The sequence below is a fragment of the Mustela putorius genome, unplaced genomic scaffold, assembly GCF_011764305.1.
Source record: "Mustela putorius furo isolate JIRA1106 unplaced genomic scaffold, ASM1176430v1.1 tig00000460_pilon_pilon_pilon, whole genome shotgun sequence".
Taxonomy (NCBI): domain Eukaryota; kingdom Metazoa; phylum Chordata; class Mammalia; order Carnivora; family Mustelidae; genus Mustela; species Mustela putorius.
In genome coordinates, this window is record NW_025421389.1 from 21,763,382 (window position 1) to 21,789,315 (window position 25,934).

Sequence of the window (25,934 nt, forward strand, 5' to 3'; positions counted from 1 at the left end):
AGCCCCACTCCAGTTTCCAGGCTCCTTCTGCATTCCCCCAGGATTCATCTGCACTACATTATCCCCACCCAGCTCCCCGCTCCTGGGATAAAGCCCAGAGTGGGAGCAAAATCAACCAGGCAGAAGGAGACGTCTGGACCGAAACCAGAGGGAAGGGAGCTCATGACTTGTCAGGGGACCTGGGGCTTGGTCTCCTTCCTGCCACTTACCAGCTGTGTGACCTTAGACAAACCACCTAGCCTCTCTGAGCCTCCACTTCTCACTAGTGATGTTGAGGCTAATAACCCCAGGACACCTCCTTAACAAGAGTAAAGCTCCTCACAAAGGATGTTCCAGGATTATGTGAACTGCACAGAACAGATCCCCTGCCCCCGCCCAGCCTGGGAAGTGGGACCCTGAGAAAAGCAACTGGGGGAGCAAGGCAGGGGCCGAATAGACCCAGTTGGCAATCCCCATGGCAGCATCTAGGAGCCCTAGGACCAAGCCTGGGGTCGGTCGGAAAGTCTGGGGGATGCCAGGGGTGAGCAAGGAAGCAGAGCTGTCTCACGGTGTTTTAAAAATCTATCAGCCTCTCACATCAAATTAAAATGTAAATAGCAGCTGGTCTGGGCAGGACCTTAGGGGTGACAGGAGCCGGCCTGTGAGTAATTTCACAGACGGGAACCAGTTACATCAGATTCTGACAACTGTCTTGTTTCTGAAATTGATTTCCTCTCCCCTCGGCTTGCTGCCCCAGGAGGGTCCTGGAGTGAGGGGAGGGGGTGATTCCGCTCAGCCTGGCGCCTTCCTCCTCTTCGTTGCACCTGCCAAGAAGGCCCCGGCAGAACCAGGAGGAAAAAATCTGAAATTTCTGCGTGGCTGTAAGGCAGGGGCCTTGGTGCCCAAAGGCCCAGCAAGTGTCCTCCCTGCCCTGGAGTGAGTCTAAGCGTGGACCCAAGCAGGGGGACCCAGGGCATGGGTGGGGAACAGGAGAGATTGGTGTCCTGCACTTGGGAGCTTTCCCACAAATATGCTGAGTCTTCCGTAGAGAGGCTTCTGTCCTGCGGAGTCTCCCAGCCAGGGACGAGGGTACAAGGACCCTGCAGTAGATGACATGCACCATACCAGGGAGCCTGTTCAGTGCCCAGAGGAGGGACAACTGCACTGACATGGGGGTATCAGGGAGTCATCTGTGACCTCTACCAGGCTTGCCCCAATTTGGTCATGCATAGTGCCAGGCCCTATACCAGGTGCTGGGGCTGTAAGGCTTTGAATGAGACTGGTCCAGTCCACACAGGACTTCCTCCAGAACCCCATGGAAATGGCCCACCCTCTCCACCTAAAGGGGCCATATTGGAAGGAGCTCTGTATTAGAGGCGGCTGGTTGACATGGGTCTCCCTGATGCCTCTAGGTCCAGCCCCTCTCTGTTCCCGGGTCCCCAGAAACTCTCCCCCTACCCGCACCCCTCTTTGTAAAAAGAAATTAGGTTTTCCTGGCTGTTAATTGAATTACACTGCAGGAAAGCAGAGAAATTGTATCTCATTAAAGCCTCCTGTGTCCTATTGGAGCACCATGTTGCCTATGTGGCTGCTATTAGCATTTGTCACAGAGGACTCAGCCCTGTGCCTACAATCCCTCCCCTCCTCCCCTGCTGAGCCCCTAAAGCAGCCATCCCTGATGCCCGCCCTGGGAGCGCCCTGCTGGGGCTGCCCACCACAGAGAAGCCCCAGCTCTTTGGTGACAGCCAAATTCCATTTTCCAAAGCCAGAGATTCCGTGCATGCACAGCAGATAGACTGCAAGAGGTGTCCATCCCCCATGACCACAGTAGCAGGGGCTTAGAGAGGGGAGAACTGTCTTCTGGAAGCCTCCGTCTCTTCACTTGAAAAATGGGGATAATAAGACTTCTCATGGTTGTTGCTGAGGGGGGATCATTGAGCAATAAGCCAAGAAGCAAAGCATCCCACTTATTGCCAGCTCCATCATGGGCATCACAGGCCAAGGGAGGCCATGGAGCTTAGTCAGGACACAGGCTTTGGAGCCAGGAACATGAGCAGGAGCTACTTCACATGAATTGATTCAGTTAATGTCCTAGAATATTGTCAGCACATGGTACATGGTAAGTTCGCAGTCAAAGGTAAACATAAAAAAGTGTGTGTGTGTGTGTGTGTGTGTGTAGAGGAAGGGCGCCCTTACTAATGCCTGGCTATGGGGAGATGTGCCTGAGCAACCGTGTCAGGATATTGACATGCAACTGACAGTTGCATCATGTTCCGTGTCTGTGACACCATGTGTGAGTCCATGGTAGAGGTCAGAGTACAGGCAGTTACAGCAACCGTGTTTGTGACTTTAGGGTGTGCTTTTATCACTGCTGTGTGTGTGTGTGTGTGTGTCTTTGCTCCTGTAGGTAGGTGACCAGATATGAATATCTCTCTAGGGAATTCTTGGGGTGGGGGGCGGTGGTTTTAATCCAGGAAGTCCTCTGGTGCTATGAAGCCTTGGTGCTATGACGATTCAGGTTCAGGTTCAGTTGTGTTTATGACTGTGATTCAGTGGAGCACAGAGACCTTGTGAACCAGAGCAAGAAGCAAAGAGGAGGCAGAGGGAAGAGGAGAGCAGGTGGGGTGGGGCAGTGGCCGCCCTGGACCCCCGTCTCTGTCTTGATAAGCCCATCTCTACAGTAGCCGAGAGGGCTGGGGCCCCCAGGTTGTGGGCACAGGAGGGCACTGTGGCTCTTAGAGGCCAGGGACAGGGCAGGGGAAGGGGCACAGGGGTAGAGTTCTCTGTTCCGGTGTTGGCAGGGAGACCGGGTAGGGCAGAGAGAAAAGAGGAGGCAGGTTCTCTGCTTCTTGCCTAGGACAGGGTTCAAGATCCTATATGCGAAGAGACGAGTATGCTGATTCACAGAATTGCCTCCCAAAATAGCCAGATTCCCAGACCATCTTTCCCATCTCTCCAGAGACCCAGACACCCCCAGGGCCAAAGTCCTCCAATCCTGTAGCGACCTCCTCTACAGTGCCTGAGACTGCCTACCTCTGGTGCAGGAGCTCACTGCCTCCCACCACAGCCCTCTCCCTAAACAGCAAAAACTACCCGCAGAGTCCTTCTCCACCAAAGAGAAGGTTGGTCCTTCCCCCTTTATCAAAGAACTCTGGTGTCTTGTCCCCCATCCCACTCCCTGCCTGGGCACCCACATGCCCGGTTTTCAGCCACGCTTCAAACGGCACAGCATGAAACGTGCCCATCTTCCTGGTCACGCTTCAGCTCATTAATGTCCTCTGCCAAGTGGAGTGCCCAGATCCAGCCCTCACAAGTCCCCTGGGGCTTGTGCTTATGACACTAAAGAACTGGGAACTGGTTCTCCCAGCCTTGCCTTGCCTTACCTTCCTCCCCCACCCAGGTTACAGCTCTGTGTGGTAAGCACCATCTTCTCCCATCAGACCGCCTCTCACATGCCCTGCTGCTTACTAGCAGTGGGACCCCTGAGTGGATTGCTTCCCTGTGTGCCCTCAGTTTCTTCATTTGTAAAATAAAGAATAGATGCCCCATACCTATGCTATGCGACAGAAACAAAACATGAGCCATGTAGGTAATCTGAACACTTTTCATTGTCGCATGTTTGAAAAGTAAAAAGAAACGGCTGAGATTCATTGTAATAGTGCACAGTTGACCTTGGAACAACACGGGGGTGGGGGAGGGGTGCCAACCCCCAAAGCCGTAAAAAAATCCAAATATAACTTTTGGCTCCCTAACAACTAATAGCCTAGTGTGGACCAGAAGGCTGACCGATAACATTAGCAGTTGATTAACAAGTATTTTGTATGTTGTGTGTGTTCTCAACTGTATCCTTACACTAAAGTCAGCTAGAGAAAATAAAATGTTACTAGGAAAATCATAAGGAAGAGAAAATACATTTGCAGTGCTATATACTGTACCTAATTTTTAAAATCCGCATTAAGTGGACCCATGCAGTTCAAATCCATGGTATTGAAGGATCAACAGTATTTTATTTAACTCAATGTATCTAAAATATTAACATGTAACCAACATAAAATTATCAGTGATACATTTTATGTTATTTCCTTCCTGTGTGTTTAAGGCCTGTGTGTGGCTACAGCACTTCTCAGTTCTAGAGGCTATATTTCAAGCGCCCGGTAGCCTATGCAACTCATAACTGCAACATTGAACATTATCTGGGCTCCGCAATTCTGGGCTCCATGAGTCCGTGGACTAGCCCGGCAAGTTGCATCTGAAGGAAGACATGTGTTTATTTGGTGCCTTTCTTGGACCAGGAGGGCAGGAGAGCCCTGGGGTTTCTCGAGCAGCTGCTGTACGGCAGCCACGCTACATATATGGACCCTATTTGCCCCCATAACAGCTCTACAGGGGAGATGTCCTATGAACCTGAGGTTCACAGAACTTGATTCTACTCTGCTGAAGGCTGCACAGCTGGTGAAGACACAAGTAGAACCCATGCCTACCTGGCCCCCAATCCCTTCATGTTGGTTGGGAGCCACAGAAGCAGTTTCCTCTTAGATGGGCTCCCCTGAACATGTTCTGAGCTTTGAGAATGTGAGGACAGCATTGGATTGTGTTGCATGGTGCTCACTGCAGTAACAGTGGGGAAGGGAAACCCACCCCAGGCCCCAGGTGTGGTTGTTACTCAGAGCTGAAAGACCAAGTGGGATCTCTGGAGTCCCCCTTATCTCTGGTTGCCCCCATGTCTGTCTCTTTGAACAAACATGATTGGGAAGACTTCCGGAGCTGGGACTGACATGTACAGATGCACAGGTTGTGCACTGCTCAAAGGTGCCTACCTAAGGGGCAAGTGGAGTCTGAAACCCAGTTCCTACTGCATTGGCCAAACTATGGCTCTTGACTCTAGATTGCACCCAGCCAGAGGGGTGTCTTTATCATTCACACATGTGCCCTGCACAGGCTAGCACAACCCTTCCTAGAGAGCAGAAGAGGAATGTGTCACAAGTTTCTTGCTCTGGTATGGAGACTTGAAGTCCTTCTTCCAAAGAAAGACTTCCTTTCTCTCTTCTTCCTCAGGCCTCTGACCTCTGACACTTGACCCTGCTCCCACCCCACGCCCACACGTGCACACACACACACACACACACACACTCCTCTGCATGGACATCCCCCAACTCCTCCATGGTCTCAGCAACATCTCAGAAGCCAAACTCCTCTTCCCCAGGAAGGTCTCAGGGCTTGGCCCACCCAGGAGTCCCCGGCCTCCATCTCTGACCATTCACAGCCCCCATGCCCCTGCCCCCACTCCCCTGCATTTCAGTCCTCCAGAACATAAATGGAGGCATCTGCAATGCAAGTCCTGACGTGTTGATGTAAAATCTTACTCTATATTCTACCCAGGTTTATACGAGTGAATTATGCAAATCTTTGATGGAAAATATTCCTCCACACATCCTTGAAAGTGTAAAACCTTAGTCAATAATTCATACTTGGATGTCTCTGACTGCAGGCTTTTTCTTCATTATAACTTGCACCTCGTTATTTGTCTTTCGCGTTTTATTGTATATCCTGGTGTAATGCTGTGCATTATAAAATTTATCTGCTTCATTATTTGATGAGCCAGGGCCAAGGATTGGCTGAGAGGCTGGTGCAGGGGCCGGAGGGCCAGGGCTGCCCTTGGCGTCGAGTTCCGTATGACAGCAGGCCGACAAGATGGCTGGCTGCACAGTGTGACTTCAGGCACACCAGACACCGCCCTGCATCCTCCACACCTGCTCCAGATGTGTCCTTGCCCGGCATCGGGCGTCTCAGGACACATCGTTATGGCCTCATGGCATCTTCGTCCGCAGGAGTCAGGTGACCCAGGAGAGTTTACCGGGAAGAACTTTGTCTGAGTAGGTCCTTAAAGCTGGAGGGGAGAGAAATCCTGAGAGCACTGGGAGGGAAAGAAAGGGTTAGCCACTGAAGCAGAGCAAGACACGGTGCCCCCGAGGGGAGCCAGGGGCTGTCTGCACAGAGGAGACGGGAAACTTTCTTGCACAGTTGCCCAAGCAGGCCGATGGTGATGGGGTCTGGGCGCTGGGTCTCTGCTCTGCAGAATTCAATGTAAGGAGAGGTCCTCTACCCACCGTGGATGGGGGCAGGAAGGTGGAATGGTGTCTGATTCTTACAGTCCGACAGTCAAGCACAGCACAGCCCAGCGTGTGGGCTCCAGGTTGGCTAACAGGCCCTCCTGCGAGGTCAGAGCCACTGGATACTCTGAGAGGCAGGTTTTCCCAGAAAGGTAGTGCGGAAAAGGCAAGGGCAAGGACAGTCTTCCAGGTGCATCAGACCCCTCGCCTCTCTGAGGTCTGCCTCTGCTGAAGCAGGTCTCACTGGTTCCCTAACCTTCCTTCCCCACAGATGCCCCGCTGTGTCTGGCATGCGTTTCCCCAGCCTCATACTTACCCTTCTGTGCGGGAATTGCTAGACTTGTCTGTTCTCACCGCTACTGTGAAACTTCTTGAGATTTGATGTGTCCTATTCACTCAGAACACAACACAAGGCCTGGCCCGTAATAAGTCCCCCCCAAATACTTGTAAAACGGCTGGATGGTGCCTTCCCAGATAGTCCTCAGTCACAGTCATCTCTCCTAATACCTCTGTGCGGCACTCTTCAGATCTTCCTCCTTTTCATGTTGCTCACACAAGTGTCTCGCTCCCCTTCCCTTCTCCTCCTCCTGCCTCTCCTCCCAGGCAGGGACCCTGTCTCACATCATGTGTGTCCCCCCACAAGCCTGGCACAGTGCCATGGAATGGCTTAGGCGACCGATGCATATTTGTTGAACCGAATGGAGGAGAATGGGGGTGGGGTTTCACAGGCAGCCAAGATCGTCATCTTTCCCTCTGCCCCTCTGCTGCTGGCCAAGGTGCTCAGGCCCCGAAGAGGGTCAAGATCTAGATGCTTCTTTTCAGGGCAGAAGGGGGGGTCTCCTGATGGCCAGCTGGGGCCTTGGTTCCTTCATGATGATTTTCGCAGGTCAGCAGTGAGGGGTGGTGGTGGGGAGGGTCACAGACTGGTTAGCACTGCTGGAGGGACCTTGATCACAGAGATGCTCGCCAGGCTTTTCGGTTGCGTTTTGTTTGGAAGAACAGGGGAGTTTCTCAGCGGTTCAAAAAGAGCCAACCAGCTGAGCCAGAGCCATGGAGAGAGCCTGAGCCGTGAACTCAAAGCAGAGGCCACCGCGTTGTAGAGCAGGGCTCCTAACCCGGGGCCCAGGGACCGCCCCCAAAGAAAGTCCATGAACCTGATTCTAGGAGTCCATGATTTCAGGTCAGAAAAGAGAGCACACCTTTTCTTCCACCACCTTATAACTGAGATGTAGTATTTCCTTCCGTTTTGAATATAAACAACAAAGCCCAGCAGGAGCAGTACCCAGGGCAGTACCACAGATGTTTCCACACCGCAGTTCTAGCTTGTGGGTCTCCAGACAACCCTCCCTGCTCATGGCTGTTCCAGCCTTGTGCTACTGTAACCAGCACTAGATCGCCTTGATAAAGAGTCGTAAACTATATATATATATTGATCACAGACCTATGCCCCTGGGGCAAATAATACATTATACGTTAATTAAAAAATTAAAATACAGATATAAATATGGGATATACTATATAAAAAGTTTGCTTTTGAAGGTTTTTAATATTTGTATCACCATACTTGAATATATTTGGTTCCTTTGTAATTCTATGTATGTTGTGCATTTTAAAGCATTCTGGAGAGGGGTCCACAGAATAGGAGAATCCCTGGTGAAGAGAGAAGCCACTCTAGTCACAAGTGGAAGGGGGAAAGGGAGACAGGGGAGTGGGGCTTCCTATAGCATGGCCCCACAATTTTGAGACCTTGTCCCTGGGGCTGAGGCGCTCCGTGGGGAGGGGCCGCGGGGGCGGGGCCTCTGCACCGGGCACATGCCCCTCCTCCAGCCCGGCCTTCCCCTTACTGGGGCCTCCTGCACCTCCTCCCCTTCCCAGTCCCAGCCATGATCACCTCCCACCCCAACACCACCATCGCCATCAAGGGTCACCCGAAGGAGCTCAACTGCACGGCGCGGGGTGAGCGGCCCATCATCATCCGCTGGGAGAAGGGGGACACGGTCATCGACCCCGACCGAGTCATGCGGTACGCCATCGCCACCAAGGACAATGGCGACGAGGTTGTCTCCACGCTGAAGGTGAGCGACCGTCCCCTGGTCTTGGGGGACCCCAAATCTCAGAACGTGGGGCTCCCACAGTTTTACATCTGTATCTAATGGAAGTAAATGGGGATCTGGGACCCGTCCCCCAACCCCAAAAGACACCTTCCCCTTTCCTGTCTGTTCAGGAACCTCTGCCTTAGAACCGCCCTATGTCTCCTTCCTGACAACCCCACACCCATTAAATATGTGGAGCCCTAAACCCTTCTCCCTTTTCTGGAACCCCTGGTCTCCGTCCTCCGCTCCTCCCTCCCTCTGGGACTCCTCAGTGCCTCCCCTTGTCCTGGGACCCTTGGCCATTCCCTCCTTCTTGAAACCCTTCAGCGCCCTTTCGCCTCCCTCCTGGGACCCCTCAGCTCTTTTCTTTCTTCCTCCTGGACCCCCTCAGCCCCCTCATGCCTGGACTCTTCCGGCCTCCATCCTTGGAACTTTCTGGGAAGAGGAGCCCTTGACAAAGCCCCTTATGGGTCCCCCTCCCAGAAGAAGGGGCCTTGCTGATCCCCTCGAGAGTGGGCCCGCTCCAGCAGACAAGTTCTAAAACACTCTCCCCATTTCCTCCCTCTCTCCCCATCCTCCTGCCCCTGCTGGCCACCTCCCAGCTCAAGCCAGCTGACCGTGGGGACTCTGTGTTCTTCAGCTGCCATGCCATCAACTCATATGGGGAGGACCGGGGCTTGATCCAACTCACTGTGCAAGGTACCCTCACCTGCCCTACCATTCCTAACCCCTTCCCCGGGGAGCCAGGTGCCCACTGCTAACTCCACCTCAAGATCAGGGGCATCACCCACACCGTGGAGGAGGATGACGGGAAATGGCCCCTGGGAAGGGCCTTCCTCCACTCTTCCTTCTGGCCAGAGTTGGGGCAATACGGGCCCTTCCAGGTTTAGACAGCAAGGTTTACTCTGGCACCCATCACTATAGATCACATTGCTGCTTCCAGAACTGGAGGCATCTGGGTTTGTGGGCAAAGGCCCTGGAGAAAGTGAGAGAAGGGAAAGCCAAGCTGGGGAAAGTTGGGAGCCCTTCATGGAGGACAAACAGGCCATCAGGTCAGAGGAAGTCCCTACAGGAGGGCCTGTCCCCCCGCCCCCCAGGCCAAGGAAGAGAGGGTAACAAAGAAGGAAACCAAGCGTGGCCCCTTCTCGGGCTCTGAACCCCACTGCTGGGCCTCCCAGTCCCCCCTTGTCCAGAGCCCAGGGTTCAGGACTCCTGGCTAGAGCACAGTTGTCACCAGTCCCCAGGAATACAGCTGAACCCTGGTCATCTCTACAGATAGGCAGGGGCCAAGCTCTCTGCTGCCATCCTCACTTCTGCTCCTTTCATCTGCCACTCCCCAGAGCCCCCTGACCCCCCCGAGCTGGAGATCCGAGAGGTAAAGGCTCGGAGTATGAACCTGCGCTGGACCCAGCGGTTTGATGGAAACAGCATCATCACGGGCTTTGACATCGAATACAAGAACAAATCAGGTAGGGTGAAGCCTCTGCCTTCCACGGCCCTTGTGCCCTGGCCCTGACTTTTCCCCTCTGGTGGGACAGTCCCTGAGCCAAGCTGGCTAGCTAAGGCAAAGATGCCAGCACCACCAGTGTATGAACTCCTGTGGCTTGTAAGAGAGGGGATCTGGTTGGGCTAAGAATTCTGTGAGAGGGGCAGAAGGACCTGCAGCTGATGGGAAGGGAGGGTCAGCCCCTTCTTTCCAGAACTATCCCTGGACCAAGATCCACAAGGTGGTCTGACTTAAAGCATGAAAAGTCCCAGAGCTAAGGGGCTATGGGCTGTGTCTGTGGGGTCAGAGACTTCATGGGTCTGGCCAGGTCATCTGGGAACTCCTGGTTTGGGATGATGGGGACGTGTGGGGGTCAGAGAGCTGGTTCTTGCTGGTCCCTGGGGGACGGAAAAGCCTGGATCTAAGTTTTGCCATCTTGGTAGCCCTTCAGAGTCTTCCCCGGGACCCTCACTAGCCCCCATGAGGTTGCCTGCAATTGTGACGCCCTGTGGAGCAGGTCTCCAGGGAAATGGGGGCTCCATGGTCAGGTGGCAGGAATGGAAAGGAGGGGGCCTCAGAGGGGACAAGAGCCCTGGAGGGGACCAAGCCACAGAAGAGCTATAGAGGTTCATGTTTGCGTCTGTGTGACTGTCTCTGGAAGCTCTATGAGAATGGGTCACAGGGGTTCCCCCTGAGAGAGCATCTGGGGACCCTGATGTGTGAGTGAGGGGAAAACCCACTCCTCGCTCTGGATGCTTTTATATCTTTGAATTCACATAAGCCTATATAAGCTTTTCAAAACAACTTAGAAATCAAATTCCAAAAAGGAGTCTGGAGCACTCAGCACCCCCAGGCCCCCTTCTGCCACCAACTCCAGCTCATTTTCCAGGTCTTAGGGTAGATCCAAGATTCTGTCTCTCCCGAGGCTTTCCAGACCCTTCCTCTGGTCCTTAGCACAGCACGTGGCCAGTGGCTGGCTGGGTGTCCTCTCCTCTGGAGGTACCAAGTCCCGGTCCCTGCTATCTTCCCAGCACCTGGTGCACGGCCCACCCCATGATAGGCATTCAGGAGAGGGCAGCTGAGCGAGTCCCAGTGAGACCTGGCAAAGCAGACCCCTTGAGAAGCAGCTCTGTCCAGGTCCCTGGGTCAGTCACCTCTGATACGTGGTTCTACAGGGTTCTACAAGGTTCTACATCTCTGATACAGGTTTCTACAGCTACCCTCAGAAGTGTAGGGTCTGGCTGGGGAGGAAAGTTGGGTGGCAGCCAGCCAGCCAGGAGTCCACCCTGAGTGCAGTGGAGTGGCGAAAGGAGGGGCTGCCATTCACAGGGACATCAGGGAAGCATATCTTGTCCCTGTAGATGCCACATTGAGAGCTAGGACTTGGGGACTGAGAGGTGATGGGTCTGGATTCACGGAAAGGGGAAGGGCCAAGCCCGAGTGGGGCTCTGCAGGGAGCTGTCCTGTCTAGCAGAGGCTCCTGGATACAATTCAGAGGGCTAGGTTGGGAGGTGGCCTCTGGGCTGAGCTTTTACCTTATTGGGGAAGGTCACTGAGAGTTCCCAGAGAGAGAACTGGGTACCGTGGTGCCCTGGAAAGATCAAACCGGCATCCGTGGAAGAATGGGTATTTGGAAAGTGAGATGGGGCAGAGACACAGGGCCCAGAAGGGAGAGGAGGCTGACTGTGTCCATCTCACATCTCACAGCTTCCTGAGGCTGGCCCGGGAGCTACACAGGAAGGGGTGGGTCTGCAGGCCCACGTCCCCATGTGTCAGTGGGCACTCTATCTCCCTGCAGCTTGCTGTGGCTGGCGGGGCTCTGCTCCGTTATTGTCGGAGGCGAGAGCGATGCCTGGGTTGTCACTCGCACCTCTGCTCCTCTGCTCCCTGCAACTGCCTCCCTGCCCTCCTCCCCTGTGCTGCTCCAAGCCCACTCGCCCCCATGGACCACACTCGAATGTGTGCAGACCTTTCCTGGGGCACCACAGAGCCAGGCAAAGCTGAGAACCTCACACATCTGGAGAGCAGGGCTGGAGAGGCAGGCAGGACAGACGCTATTTTCACAGCCCATCCGTGTCTTCCCCAGCCTCCTCTGGCTCTCCTGCAATGAACAACTACCATACTTGCTCCGAGAGCTTGGGGGTACCAGGATGGGTAGGCAGAGTGGAGGGAGGGGTAATGAAGACCCTTCCTTTATTAAGGGCTTTGCATCTGTAAAAACAAATAATAAATCACGGGATCAAGAGCACAGAGCCACTGGCAGGTCCTTTCCCCAGTCTTTGGGTTGAAGTACTCCAGACCATCCCACCCCAGTGGGCATCTGTTCCCTATCCTGGTGGGCACTGAGGAAACGGAGTTCTGGGGGAGCTGCAGGGAGCCATGCCTGGCGCCAGGCAGAAGCCATGAGCACAGCGCAACTTCCTCGTCTGCAGGGCGGGAGCGGTGGTGCCGATCCTACGGGACTGTTTTGAGGATTAAAGAGAAAACATCCAGCCCAGGGCTATAGCAGACCTTTCATAAATGTGAGGTCCTCACTCCCGTCGAACTCCCACACCTCATATGGCAATTTCTAGTCCTGTGGGGCTTGCAGGCTGAGACAGATGTCTGTCAGTCAGCAACATGGACTAAGCGCCACCAGTTTTCTTGCAGAATCATGCAGCTGCCATGTGGTCAGGGGAGAAAAAGAAGTAGGAGGCAGTGTTGCCTTTGGAGCTTCTAGAGCATTTGGAATGAGAACGTCCACTGTGTACACGCGCACGGGCACACGCGTACGCACACACACATGCCTTCAGAACCATTACAAAGCACCGTCTGATCAGTTGCAACCCACCACAGACTATATTACGTGATCAATGAAAAACACAACTCAGGGAACAGATGGGTGACTCAAAGGAAGGAGGGGGTTGGGCATGTGTGCACACACGTGTGCGTGTCTCTGTGTGTGTGTCTCTGTGTGTGTGTATGTGTAAAGAGATCTTCTTCTACACGTGGAGTAGTAGAACAATAACAATTCTCAAAGCAGAAGACTTGGGTTGACCCAGTGTCGGAGCTGTGTGATCGTCAGCAAGCTACTTTGGGCATCCCTTTATCTATCAAATGGGGCCAATATCATGTCATTCTCAGGGTGGTTGTCAGGGTTAAGGGAGAGTGAGGACTTACGTACAAGTGCTTAGCACAGAGCCTGGCACATTCCTAACTCTCCACGGGTGCCCATCCCGTGCCTCTCTTCTCCCTCCCCTCTTCTTCCTCCTGCCCCGAACCACACCCATGCTGGGTCCAGACCAGCTGCTCCCGACCCCCTTCCTTGCCACAGTTTTGTCTTTGCCAGATTTTCTGCTGTGTTGCTCGTCGTGCTAATTTTCCAAGGGAAATTACCAAGTCTGCCCTTTCTAAACCATCCCGCTCACGCTGACTTCTCCTGGCCCCAGGCAGCAGAGTAATAATACATGAATGCTGAATGATAAATAGCACCGTCCACACAAATCTATCAGATGGTGCGGTGCAGTTTTAAAAATGCAGACACTACATTTCGCTTCTGTTCCCCCAGTAAGGAGCGGGGATGGGTTCGTCGAAGATGGCCCTCCAAGCCCGGAAGGCAGCCTCATGGTGTGAGCTGCTGGCCACCATGGGGTGAGCCTGCCTGGTGTGCTGTGTCGTTCCGTGTGAGCCGGAGTGTGGCTGTTGGGAATACCATCCCAATGGTATCGGGATGTTGTGAGCTGTCACTGTGACCCAGGGAACCTCCTCTTGGTCCTGCAAAGAGATTGCGATTGGGAGCAGAGGGGCACTTAGGGCCGTGATACAAGGAGGAAGTCAGAGATGCAAGATGGATTTGTTTCCCAAGCGCGGGCAGCTAAACCCTCCAGAGGTGGCTTTTGTCTGAGCTGTTCCCCCTCTACAGCAAATGAGTCTCCTAAAAAAAAAAAAACAGAGGCTCCAGGTCCCCTGCCGGCATGCAGCCCACAGAGTAGAAGGCACTGACATCTCCCCAGCCACTTCCTTATTTTTTTAAGAAGAATATTTTGCATCAGAAACCCTTTGATGAAGAAAGGGAGAGAGAGCCCTTAATGAAATATGTTAATCTGGGTAAGCCAGGCTCATATGAAAGGGAATATTAAAAGAGACAATATTCGCCAAAGCTAGCTCAGTACTCTGAGAGAGCTGAAAAGGAAAGAGAAGAAAATAGGGCCCCTAATTTCAGCTATTTGGGGTCAGAGAGATGGCAGTGATCAAGTTTGGAAAATCAGCTAGAGGCCTTCAGATTTGACTCTGATGCATTAGCCTGGGAGGGCTGTGGGGAGAGAGTTTTTGTGCCAACATCAAAGATGATTTGGGAACACCAGGTCAAATCCACCTGCAAATGATGGGTTTTTATAAGAGAAAAGGGGGGCCTCCTCCTGTGATTGGCAGCTGAGTGTGGCAAGAAAGGGGAAGGCAAAGCAAGGGTATTTATTGTGACTATAAAAAGCCGAGGAACTCCAAGTCCAAAGTAAAGGACAGAAAGGGGCTCCGATCCAACCAGCAGTGGGTTATAAGTGCCTGGGACATGCCAAGTGAGGGAGATGGGCAAAGATTTAGACATGGCTCCTGCCTTCAGGGAGCTTAGCATCTCCTTGGGCATTTGCTGCTGAAACCATGAGCCCCAGACAATAGAGAAGGCTGTAAATGCTGTAGGAGTTCAGAGGAAAAGAGTGGTGAAAGATAAAGCCAGAAAGGTATACACAAGCCAGATGTTGCAGGGCCTGGAGTCATGTAAAGAAATTTTGTTGTTACCCCGAAAGCAAGGAAAAACTGTTGTAGAGTTTTATGCAAGGGGGTGGCATTACCAGATTTGTTTTAGAGGAGACCACTGTCAATGCCAAAATAGTGTTTGGCCTGTAAGAAATGCTTGATCATATTTGTGGGATGAATGACAGCTGCAGTGTGGAGAACAGATGGAAGGGGGCACAGAGTGGGTTCTGGGAGGCTAGCTAGTTAGGATGTTATTTTCCTGGTCCAAGTGAGAGATGACAGTGGCTTGGCCTGGGGCAGGGGTAGAGATGGAGAGAAATGAGGAGATGCAAAAGATACATGGAACACGAAAGCTACATGGAACATGAAAGCTATAAGACTTTATAGTGAGAAAAGTCCAGAATAACCCCTACCATCCCATTTCCTGAGATAGGGACCCAAGGAAGGTGATGGGTTTATAGGATGTATGATCAAGTCTTCCATCTTGGACATGTTGACTATGGACGCCTTTGAAACATTCAAGAAGAGATGTCAAAGAAACAGTTGGCTATAAAAATCTTGAGTTCATAGGAGACATCCAGCTGGGCACAAACCTTTGAGTTATCTTTGTATAGATGGAAAGAGAAGCCAAGTGTGGGGAAAGTCTACGAAATGAGAGAAAAAGAACCTAAGATGGAGCCTGGAAGAACTCCATCTAACCATTAATGGAAGGGTAAGGGAGATGCATCTGGAAAGAAGAGAGAAAAAATAGTCTAAAGCATAAGAGAAAAGCCAGAGAGTCTTTGATCAGGGAAAGAGTGTTTCAAGAGGAAGGGAGAGGTTCAAGTATTGAACACTTGAGAGGCCAAGTGAGAAATCAGTCTTGGTGACATGGGGTCACCTATACCATGGAGACATAATGCTGATATCATTAGGGGTATGAGGAGTAAATGGCGAGTGTTTACATTGTCCAGACCACACCTGGTGCATCAAAGATGTTTGGTAAATATTAGCACTTCTCCACTAAAGTCAGCTGGTGTGCCCCACCCCCACACTCCCCTGTGGCCCTGCTGAAACCAGCAGGTGCATGTAGTCCTCGCTGGGGACAGCCCTAGAGCACCTAGGTCTAGTACCTAGGCAGGCTTGTGTTTCTGGGCCCCATGGATCTGAAACAATCAGAGAGAAAATTGTTGACAGGCTGTCATCCCCAGGATACTGCACAGACAGCAGACTGAAACACAACCCAGTCTTCCTGTGCAAAATACCTATTTTCTTCTCCTGGAGCTTCAGCCTGAGGGACAGGCTTCAGGTCACATCCAGAGATTACCAAAATGTCCTAAAGGAATGTGGGCTGGGAGAAGGCCACCTTTGTGCTTTCCCTTGGCCTCACTATAGCTCACCAGTACATCACAGAAAGGAGCTCAGACATTTGCCTGGAGCCTTGATTTTTTGCAGCTTTTGCCAAGAGGACACCTCCACATGGCCTGCTCTAGAGGTCAGCAGGGTTTGTGATTATGGTCCTATAAGATAGTATGTATCTGTATACTTTAAAAGCTGCTGTCTTAGAGTCTGGCTTCCAATCAGCTACAAAGTCAGCAGGTGCTACAATCCCTCCCTCTAAAACACTGATGGATCTTGGCACGCCATCAATATCTGGGACCTATCAAGAATAAACTTTGCTTAGACAATCACAAAGGTTCAAGAGACAACAACCAAGGGCTAGGGCAAGGAGAAACAATCTGGTACATCTCCAACACAAGACCCCTTCAAGACAGGAAGAGGTGGTCTTGTATTTGTTTGTATGTATTTTACCTAATACATACAAACAAACATGAAGAGTTAAGCAAGATGAAGAAACAGAGATATATATTCCAAATGGAAGAACAAGATAAAACCCCAGAAAAAAAAAAGAAACTTATTGGAGGTAAATAACTTACCCAATAAAGAAGGTCAGAATAATGGTCATCAAGATGCTCATAGAACTTAGGAGAAGAATGGATGAGCACAGTAAAGACCTCAACAAAGACACAAAAAATATTTTTAAAGTACCAAACAGAAGCCACAGAGCTGAAGAACACACTAGAGGTGTTCAACAGAAGACTAGACAAAGCAGAAGAAAAGATCAGTGACCTGGAAGACAGGGCAGTGTAACTCTCCCAAACAGAGCAGCAAAAAGATAGAAGTATTTATAAAAGTGAAGACAGCTTAAGGTACCTGTGGAACACTAGCAAGCAGAGTAACACTCACATTATAGGGCTCCTCAAGAGGAAATAAATGGGGGTGCCTGGGTGGCTCAGTGGGTTAAGCATCTGTCTTTGGCTCAGGTCATGATCTCAGGGTCCTGGGATTGATTCCTGCATTGGGCTCTCTGCTCAACAGGGAGCCTGCTCCCTCCTCTCTCTTCTCTCTGCCTGCCTCTCTGCCTACTTGTGATCTCTCTGTCAAATAAATAAATAAATAATCTTTTTTTTTTAAAAAAAAGGAAATAAATGGGCAGACGACTTAATTGAAGTCATAATGGCTAAAAACTTCCCTAACCTGGGTAGGGAAACAGACATCCAGATCTGTACAGCCCAGAGAAGTCTAGAGAAGATAAACCCAAAGAGACCCACACCAAGACACATTATAATTAAAATGTCAAAAATTAAAGATAAAGGGAAAATCTTTAAGACAGCAAGAGAAAAACAACTTATTATGTACAAGGGAAACCCCATAAGACTATCAGCAGATTTCTCAGAAACTTTGTGGATCTAAAGAAAGCAGCATGACCAAGTCAAAGTGTCAAAAAAAATCCAACCAAGAATACTCTGCCAGGCAAGGTCATCATTCAGAATTGAAAGAGAGATGAAGAGTTACCCAGACAAGCAAAAGCTAAATGAGTTGCTCACCACTAAACTAGTCTGACAACAAATGTTAAAGGACTTCTTCAAGCTAAAGAGTGGGGGCACTAATTAGTAACAAGAAAACATATGAAAGTAAAAAATCTCATAGGTAAAGGTAAATATACAGTAAATGTCGTGGTTAATCACTTATAAAGCTAGTATGAAGACAAAAGTAGTAAAAATATCTCTAACTACGATAACGAGTTAAGGGATACCCAGACACACAATGCAAGAGATCATGAGAAAAGAATTTAAGCACACCACTAAAGACAGTCATCGAATGACAAGTGAAGAGCAAAAGAAGAAATGGAGAGAAAGTACAGAACAGGTGGAAAACAATTACTGAGTCACAATAAGATCATATTTATCAATAATTATGGGCATACCTGGGAGACGTTGGTGGTTCAGATAACCAAGATAAAGCAGGGCATACAAAAGTTATGCATGTTGCATGCTGTAGTCTTTTGAGTGTGCAAGAACATTATGTTTTTTAAAAACAATGTATTGTAGGGGCACGTGGGTGGCTCAGTGAGTTAAAGCCTCTGTCTTCAGTTGAGGTCGTGATCTCAGGGTCCTGGGATTGAGCCCTGCATCAGGTTCTCTGCTCAATGGGGAGCCTGCTTCCCCTTCTCTCTCTGCCTGCCTCTCTGCCTACTTGTGATCTCTGTCTGTCAAATAAATAAATCTTAAAAAGCAAAACAATGTATTATTAAAAAAAAAAAGTGCTAACCATCATCTGAGCTTTCAGCAAGTCATAATCTTTTTGCTGGTGGAGGGTCCTGCCTCGGTGTTGATGGCTGCTGACTCAGTAGGGTACAGGTTGCTGAAGGCTAGGGTGGCTGTGGCAGGCTCTTAAAATAAGACAACAATGAGGTTTTCCACATCAACTCTTTCTTCCACAGTTTCTCTGTAGTATGCAATGGTATTTGATAGTATTTTACCCGTAGTAGAACTTCTTTCAGAATTGGAGTCAGTCCTCTCAAACCTGCCACTGCTTGATCAGCTAAGTTAGTGTAATATTCTAAATCCTTTGCTGTCACTGCAACAGTCTTCCCAGGATCTCCCCCAGGAGCAGAGTGTAGACACCACTTTCTGTGCTGGTCCGTGAGAAGCAGCCCCTCCCCCATTCAGGTTTATAACGAGACTGTAGCACCTCAGGTCCATCTTCAGGCTCCACTTCTGACTCTAGTTCCCTTGCTGTTTCCGCCACATCTGCAGCTACTTCCTCTGCTGAAGTCTTGGGCCCCTCAAAGTCTACATGAGGGTTGCAATCAAATCCTTCCCAACTCCTCTTAATGTTGGTATTTTCACTTCTTTCCATGAATCATGAATGTTCTTAATGGCTTCTAGAATGGTAAACCCTTTCTGGAAGATTTTCTATTTACTGTGCTCAGATCCATCAAAGGAATCACTATCTATGGCATCTATAGCCTTATGAGATGTATTTCTTAAAATAACAAGACTCGAAAGTTGAAATGATTCCTCAATCCACGGGCTGCAGTATGGATGTTGTATTAGCAGGCATGAAAATGACATTCATTGTCCATCTCCATCAGACCTCTTGTCAGGTGCATTGTCAATGAACAGTAATATTTTGAAATAAATCTTTTGTCTGAGCAGTATGTCTCAACAGTGGGCTTAAAATATTCAGCAAACCCTGTTATAAACAGATATGCCAGCATCCACACTTTGTTGTTCCATTTCTAGAGCAAACGCAGAGTCAATTTAGCATAATTCTTAATTATTTTATGGAAAAAAAAAATAGGCTGCACACCCAATGTGGAGCCCAACAAGGGGCTTGAACTCACAACTCTGAAATCAAGACTTGAGCTGAGATCAAGAGCTGGACACTTAACCAACTCAGCCACCTGGGCACCCCTAGCATAATTCTTAGGGGTCCCAGGATTGGGGAGTGTTAAATGAGCAGTGGCTTCAACTTAAAGTCACCAGCTACATTAGCCCCTAACCAGAGAGTCCGCCTGTCCTTTGAAGCTTTGAAGCAGGGCACTGACTTCCCCTCTCTAGCTATGAAAGTCCTAGATGGCATCTTCCAGTAGGTCGACTATCTGAGCTAGGTCTTCTGGAAAACTCGCTGCAGCTTCCACATCAGCCCTTCCTGCCTCACCTTGCAGGTTACAGAGATGGCTTCTTTCCTTAAACCTCATGAACCAAACTCTACAAGCTTGAGATTTTTCTTCTGCAGCTTCCCCACCTCCCTCAGCCTTCAAAGAATTGAATAAACAAGAAATAACAAGCATTGGCAAGGATGTGAAGGGGAAAAAAGGGAACTTTCTTACACTGTTCGTGAGACTGTAAGTTGCGGCAGCCACTGTGGAAAACAGTACAGAGGTTTCTCGAAAAATTGAAAGTGGCATTATTATATCAATCAGCATTTCCACTTCTTAGGCATTTATCCAAAGAAAACAAAAATACTAATTTGAAAATACACAGGCACCCCATGTTTATTGCTCCGTTATTTACGATAGCCGAGGTGGAAGTCTATCAGTAAATGAGTGGATGGAGAAATTGGGGGGGGGGGACACACATGTATACATCACACACACAATGGAACAAAACTCAGCCATAAAAGATAGTGAGATCTTGCCGTCTGCACCACCATGGATAAACCTGGAAGGTATTATGCTAAGTGGAAAAGGTCAGACAGAAAAAGACAAAAAAACATGATTTCATTTATATGAAATATAATTTGAAAACAAAACACATAAGAAAACACATAATAAACCTCATGGATGCAGGGAACTGACTGGTGGTTATTGGGTTCTGAGGGCAGATGACACAGGTGAAGGACATCAGGGGGTACACATTTCCAGTCATAAAGTAAACAAGTCATGGGGATGTAATGTACAGTACCGTGACTGTAGACCACAATATCATATTGTGTGTTTGAAAGTTGCTAAGAGACTGAGTGTTGAGGGTTCTCATCATAAGAAGAAAAGTTTGGGGGTGCCGGGTGGCTCAGTCAGTTGAGCATCTGACTCTTGACCTCCGCTCAGGTCTTGATCTCGCAGCTGTGAGTTCAAGCCCCAAGTTGGGCTCCATGCAGGGTATGAAGCCTACATTTAAAAAAAAAAAAAAAAGAAAGAAAGAAAGAATAGGAAAGAAAAAAAAAAAGAAAGGAAGAAAATGATTTTGTAACTCTGTGTAGTGGCAGATAGTAGCTAGACTTAAAATAGTGATCACTGCACAACATATGTAGATATCAAAGCATTATGCCGTATACCTGAGACTAATATAACGTTATATGTCAATCACACCTCAAGAAAAGAAAATTCTATGAGGTAAATAGATATATGAAACTCTTTTACTGTTGAGGAACTGGGGCCTATAGACTTGAAACTTCTTTTTTTTAAAGATTTAGTTATTTGAGAGAGAGAGAGAGCATGAGTGGGGTAGGGGCAGAGGCAGAGAGAGAGGGAGAAACAGACTCCCCACAGAGCATGGAGCCCAACACAGGGCTCGATCCTAGGACCCTGAGACTTGAAATTTCCAACTTAATTCCTACGAAGAAAAAGGAAATTCCAAAGAGGAACAGAGGATTTGATTTTCTCATTTTAAGGAGGTGTATTGTGTCGCAATGAAATCTCTTAAGTCTGAACTTTGGAGGGTCCTGTCTGAAGCCTCCATAGGATTGGAAGTGATTCAGGAGAACATGCACAGTATCTGTCTCCAGTGTTCCTGGGATTCCTAAACCAAATACCACTATCTCAACCGTACACCTCTCCAGTTCTTACAGGAGGCAACACAGAACTCTAAAAATGACTTACCGTAGAATTCCTTGGAAGCATGCACAGATTTCCCAGACCCCCATGAGCGATGGATTGGCAGCCGCATCGGGCTGGCCTGCACAGTCCAAGGGGTTTGGGGGCCTGAGTGTGAATGTGATGGGAGACCACTGACTGAGCAGAAGGAGATGCCCAAAGGGTTTAAGAGATGGTAAAAGTTGGGCAGATGTCCTTCTTTGGCAGCAACAGAAAACTTAGGTGTCTCAAAAATCATTTCCATTAAACAGACCTTCCCAAACCGTATTTTAAGGTCTGGCTTCCTCTGTGACCCTTGGCCCACTCCCAGCCACCTGGGTGTTTGGTTCCTGTTTCGTTGCTCCTCACGTTCCTGGGCTCCTTCTTTTGCTCCGAAAAGGTAACCAGGTTTGGCTTAGAGGCAAAAAGTCCTATTTATTAGAGGAAACAGAGTCTGGTTGAGGATTCTCCAATCTCCAGTGGAGTGTTGTGCACTGTAAGAAGGTAACAAGACAGGACATTGTGGGATAAGAGAATATTCTAGGATGTGATTTCCCAAAACACTGTTCCCTGACGGCACTTTTACGGTTGCTAGGACAGTAAACATTTCAGATCCTGCGTTCCACTCCTAAGTATGACTGGGTCAGAAATAAGGTGGGGAAACTGGATGTTAGGACAGAAGCAACACTATGTGATACCACTGAATTTCTAGAATTACCACTAATCTTGAGTAAGGGACGCAGGTTACCTCAGGAAAGATGAAGCTTAAAGTTATGATGAAACATCATGAAGTCTTCCTTTTCTATGCCAACAAACTCCCAGTACATCCCTGAAATCAGGGATCTGAAACTCTGTCATAGGAAGCTGAAGCTCCCAGGAGACTTCACAAATAATGGAGCCAAAACCCGGACAGTGGACTTAGCCACGGAGGCCAGGTTCCTGTAAGCTCTCCCATGTGACATCCCTGTCATCCCACTCCTCATAGGACACCTCTATGACCACATCCCTGAATGGCAGCAGTCCTTGGGGTTCAAAACAGGTTACCACGTGGCCATGGACAGAGACCGTCCTTTGACCCAAGATGAGACAAGAGACTTACAAGAACTTGTTGGGACTTCAGAAAGTGTCCTGAATTATCCAATAAGCTCATTTTTTAACACATTAATATCCTCTAACCCTAAGGAAAGAAGATGACACACAGTCCACAAAAATCACTGTAGGGACTTCACTGTTCTGGAAGATAAATTATAAAATTAAGTCCTCAACACAGGCATACATGTTTCTGAGGGTTATATTTATAGCCTATAGGATAAATGGTGTGTATTTCTGAGATGGGAAAGTTACGGTGAGTTAGAAGTGTACTCAAATTTTAATGCATAGGGAACACACTAGAGACCTTGAAAACATCCAGATTCTTATCTTTTTTTTAAGATTTTATTTATTTATTTGACAGAGAGAGCGACAGTGAGAGAGGGAACACAAGCAGGAGGAGTGGGAGAGGGAGAAGCAGGCTTCCTGCCAAGCAGGGAGCCCGATGCAGGGCTCGATCCCAGGACCTGGGATCATGACTCAAGCCAAAGGCAGATGCTTAATGACTGAGCCACCCAGGTGCCTCAAAAACATCCAGATTCTATCTAGCTCAGGAGTTCTGGGGTGGGATCTGAGTTTCCTCATTTTTAACCAGTGAGACCAATGTCTCTGGTCCAGTGGAAGTTATATGGAATTCACAGGCCTAATAGATCGTGAACATAGCAACAACAAACCTTTTTGAAAGTCTACTATCTACCACATATCTCTCTACCAGTTTTTTATATATTAATGCATGAACCACATAAATAATCTGAGAATAATAATATTATTCTTTCTGTTTTCTGAGACTATTTTTTCAAATATCCAGTAAATGGTAAAGCCTGGGTTTTACTCCAATGTGTCTTAAGTAGAATTTATCTGAAAAGAACATACAGACCAATGCACAGAGACAGCCTTAATGAATGTCTGTAGCAGTTTCCATTAACCGAGAAGAATAATAGAAACACGTTAAGATGGTAACAAGAAAGAATGAATCAAATAATGTTAACATTTTATGTTCATAGACATATATAAAAATAGGAACAAGGTACACACTAAAAGTGATAGAGAAGAAAATTTTCCTGTCCGCGAGATCAAGATTGTTTTCAATTGTGTAAATCTTATAAATCTATTTTTAGATGATGTTCTCTGCATTTTGCAAACACACTGGGGAGATGAACACCTTGAGATAAAATATGTTAGAGCAATTTTCCTGAGTCTTCCTTTTCTTTGAAAATGTGTATCATGTGTGCTGAGTGGTCGTTTAGAAACTTAACACCCTTGACATACATTAATAATACAATTCTTGTAGGCTTTTCTTGAAAATACAAAGAAGTAATAAAGAAGAGTATGTCTGGGACACGAGGCCTGATGGATTAAAACCCCAGCTTGCAAAAACTAACGTTTCCACGTAAACAGAAGTGACAGACTTCATTTTGCAAAACAAACCACAAGCAAAGAAAACTAAGAAGAAAATGTGACGGTTTATTCACATCTCTCAGTGAAGCCCTCCCAGACCCTCTTAATGACCGAGGGGGAAATGGTAACTTTGTAGTGAGTGGAGGAAACGAACAAGAACACCTAGGCTAAGGGATCAAGGTCAACATCCCCTGTAATGGGACATAGTGGTACCCAGAGACTAGAGTACATGAAGGGACACGTTATCGCTGCTGTAATACTGGTAAAAAGAAATGAGGAAAAAATAATCTGAACCTGTCGTGAAGAAAATGTCCGTTTTATGTCAATTTCAATCCACAACACCTCCCATGGTCCGTAACTCACAACTCTTTCTTACCAACACAGAGCACAAGTCTCTTTTAATCAAATGTGTATACACTGGCGCCCCTTTTCCTTAGCCCCTCGGTGTTCTGATACGTGGTGTGGACCTCCTGCCTCTGCCTGCCCTCATCAAAAATGAACTCACTGACTTGTGATTACTCCCCATCTCCTATAAACACGGGCAAATCAAGTATGATGAGTGTGTGAGCTGGCATGGGCTCCCGGGATGCCACAAGCAGAAGTGGATGCCAGCCACCACATTGCTGGTCCATTTCCTCCTAAACCAAAGAGGTGCCCATGGCAGGTAGGAGCCCACATATTCGCAGCTCTGGCTTAACCTGCCAGTCACAGAGTGACTGTCCCGGTGGTTGGGGTGTTTTAAAAGACAAGGAGAAAATAATGTGTTTCCGAGCCTCTGCAGCTTGCCATTTGTGATTTTGGCTCATAAAACCAAAGAATTAAATGCAAAACTGCAGATGGGGAGCTGGGCCAGTGCCCTTCACAGATGCCGAGACTATGCAGCTAAAAGTGGTGTTTTGAAAACCATCAAGACCTCAATTAACCAGAATCTGAAGGCAGTGTATAGTCGCTTCTGGTGAACTAATTTATTAGGTCTAAGCCTTTTTAAAAAGGCGGGGGGAGTAGTCTTCTTAACAATTTTTCTAGAATATGCTTGCCTCCCCTCCTGTTCTAGGGACGAAACAGCAGTGAATGCAGTTTAATCTTTTCTACTGAGAATATTCAGGATCCTCTACTGTGGATTTAAAAGGCATGGAAAATTAGGCTGAATAGTGACATCAGGACATGCCCCCCCAAGAAAATTTTTAAGCCCTACTATCAGCTTGTTTCCTTGTGCTCTGCCTTTTTTTTTTCTTTTCAACATGAAGTACCAATAAAGTAATCTAGTTATGAATTCTGGGTTTGGAAGATCCTAGCCAAGACATTGCTATAACTGCAAGCCCTTCCCATTTTTCGTGGGAATCCCCCCAGTAGTTCCACAGCAAAAAATAGAGTGAATGAATGACTGGATTCCTCTGGAGATGAAGAATGTTTCCTGCCACAGTATTCCTGAGTGGCATTTACCTGGCTTTTCCCCCTTTCCACAATGTTGTTAAACAGCCCTGGAATGGGCTGCCAGTCCCCTTGGATAAATCAGGAGCACACTCATCTCTCTGTTGGCTCCTGACCCTGCATACTCATTATTCTCCTGCCAGTGAGAGAAAGAGGGTAAGGATTGGGCTGGGGACTCTGGCCCTCAGTCTGTCCCTCAAAGACCAAGTAACACTCAGGACCACCACCCCACAAGTGCACAAGGAAAGAAGATATGGAGGCATATACAGAAGGGGAAAGGGGGCAAAGCCTTGGCTTCACTCTTGGCACTGGGGAGATAGGGATCTCATGGTTACAGCAGGTCACTGAGGTGGTATGGGAGGCCAGGAGGAAGGGCACTGGCTAATCACACCCTTAGGGAGAGTAAGCAAATGGGGGTCTTGGAAGGGGTCTTGAGAAGCATCTTGTCTGACCCCCATCTGAGGCTTGAGCTCACAAGCTGGCCCAGGGCAGAGGAGAGCCAGTGCATTTGCTGCTCACATTCTCAGGCCTCCCTTGGTCTCTGATCTTTATGGAACAAAATCCTTGTACTCTTTGTGAAGTTGTTAAGGCCTGTGCCTTCTTGCTGCTATCTATGTAGAGCTGGACCTCTTCTGTGTCCCACAGTGAAAGTTGAGAGTTGAGGCTGGGAAGGGGTTGTGGGGTTTTCTGGCTATGGTTTGAAATGGGTGCTCTCTCTCCAGATTCCTGGGACTTCAAGCAATCCACACGCAACATCTCCCCCACCATCAACCAGGCCAACATCGTGGACTTGCACCCAGCATCTGTGTACAGCATCCGCATGTACTCCTTCAACAAGATTGGCCGTAGTGAGCCAAGCAAAGAGCTCACCATCAGCACCGAGGAGGCTGGTGAGTACCTAGCCTTGTGGCTCTTTCCCATGGCCCAGGGGATCCGGGGCATTGGAGGCCTGCACCCACCCTGTCCACTGATGGTGGGCTTGCAATACAACAGGGAAG

At 48.8% G+C, this 25,934-nt stretch overlaps 1 protein-coding gene across 1 annotated transcript in view; it reads left to right on the forward strand.

Moving 5' to 3' along the window:
• The window catches only part of DSCAML1 (DS cell adhesion molecule like 1), a 338,141-nt gene that overhangs the window by 271,735 nt on the left and 40,472 nt on the right, over window positions 1–25,934 (forward strand). The window contains exons 12-15 of the mRNA XM_045080488.1: window positions 7,965–8,164; window positions 8,785–8,881; window positions 9,523–9,651; window positions 25,659–25,826. Of these exons, the coding sequence (XP_044936423.1) occupies window positions 7,965–8,164; window positions 8,785–8,881; window positions 9,523–9,651; window positions 25,659–25,826 (594 nt within the window). The remainder of the gene's footprint in view (window positions 1–7,964; window positions 8,165–8,784; window positions 8,882–9,522; window positions 9,652–25,658; window positions 25,827–25,934) is intronic.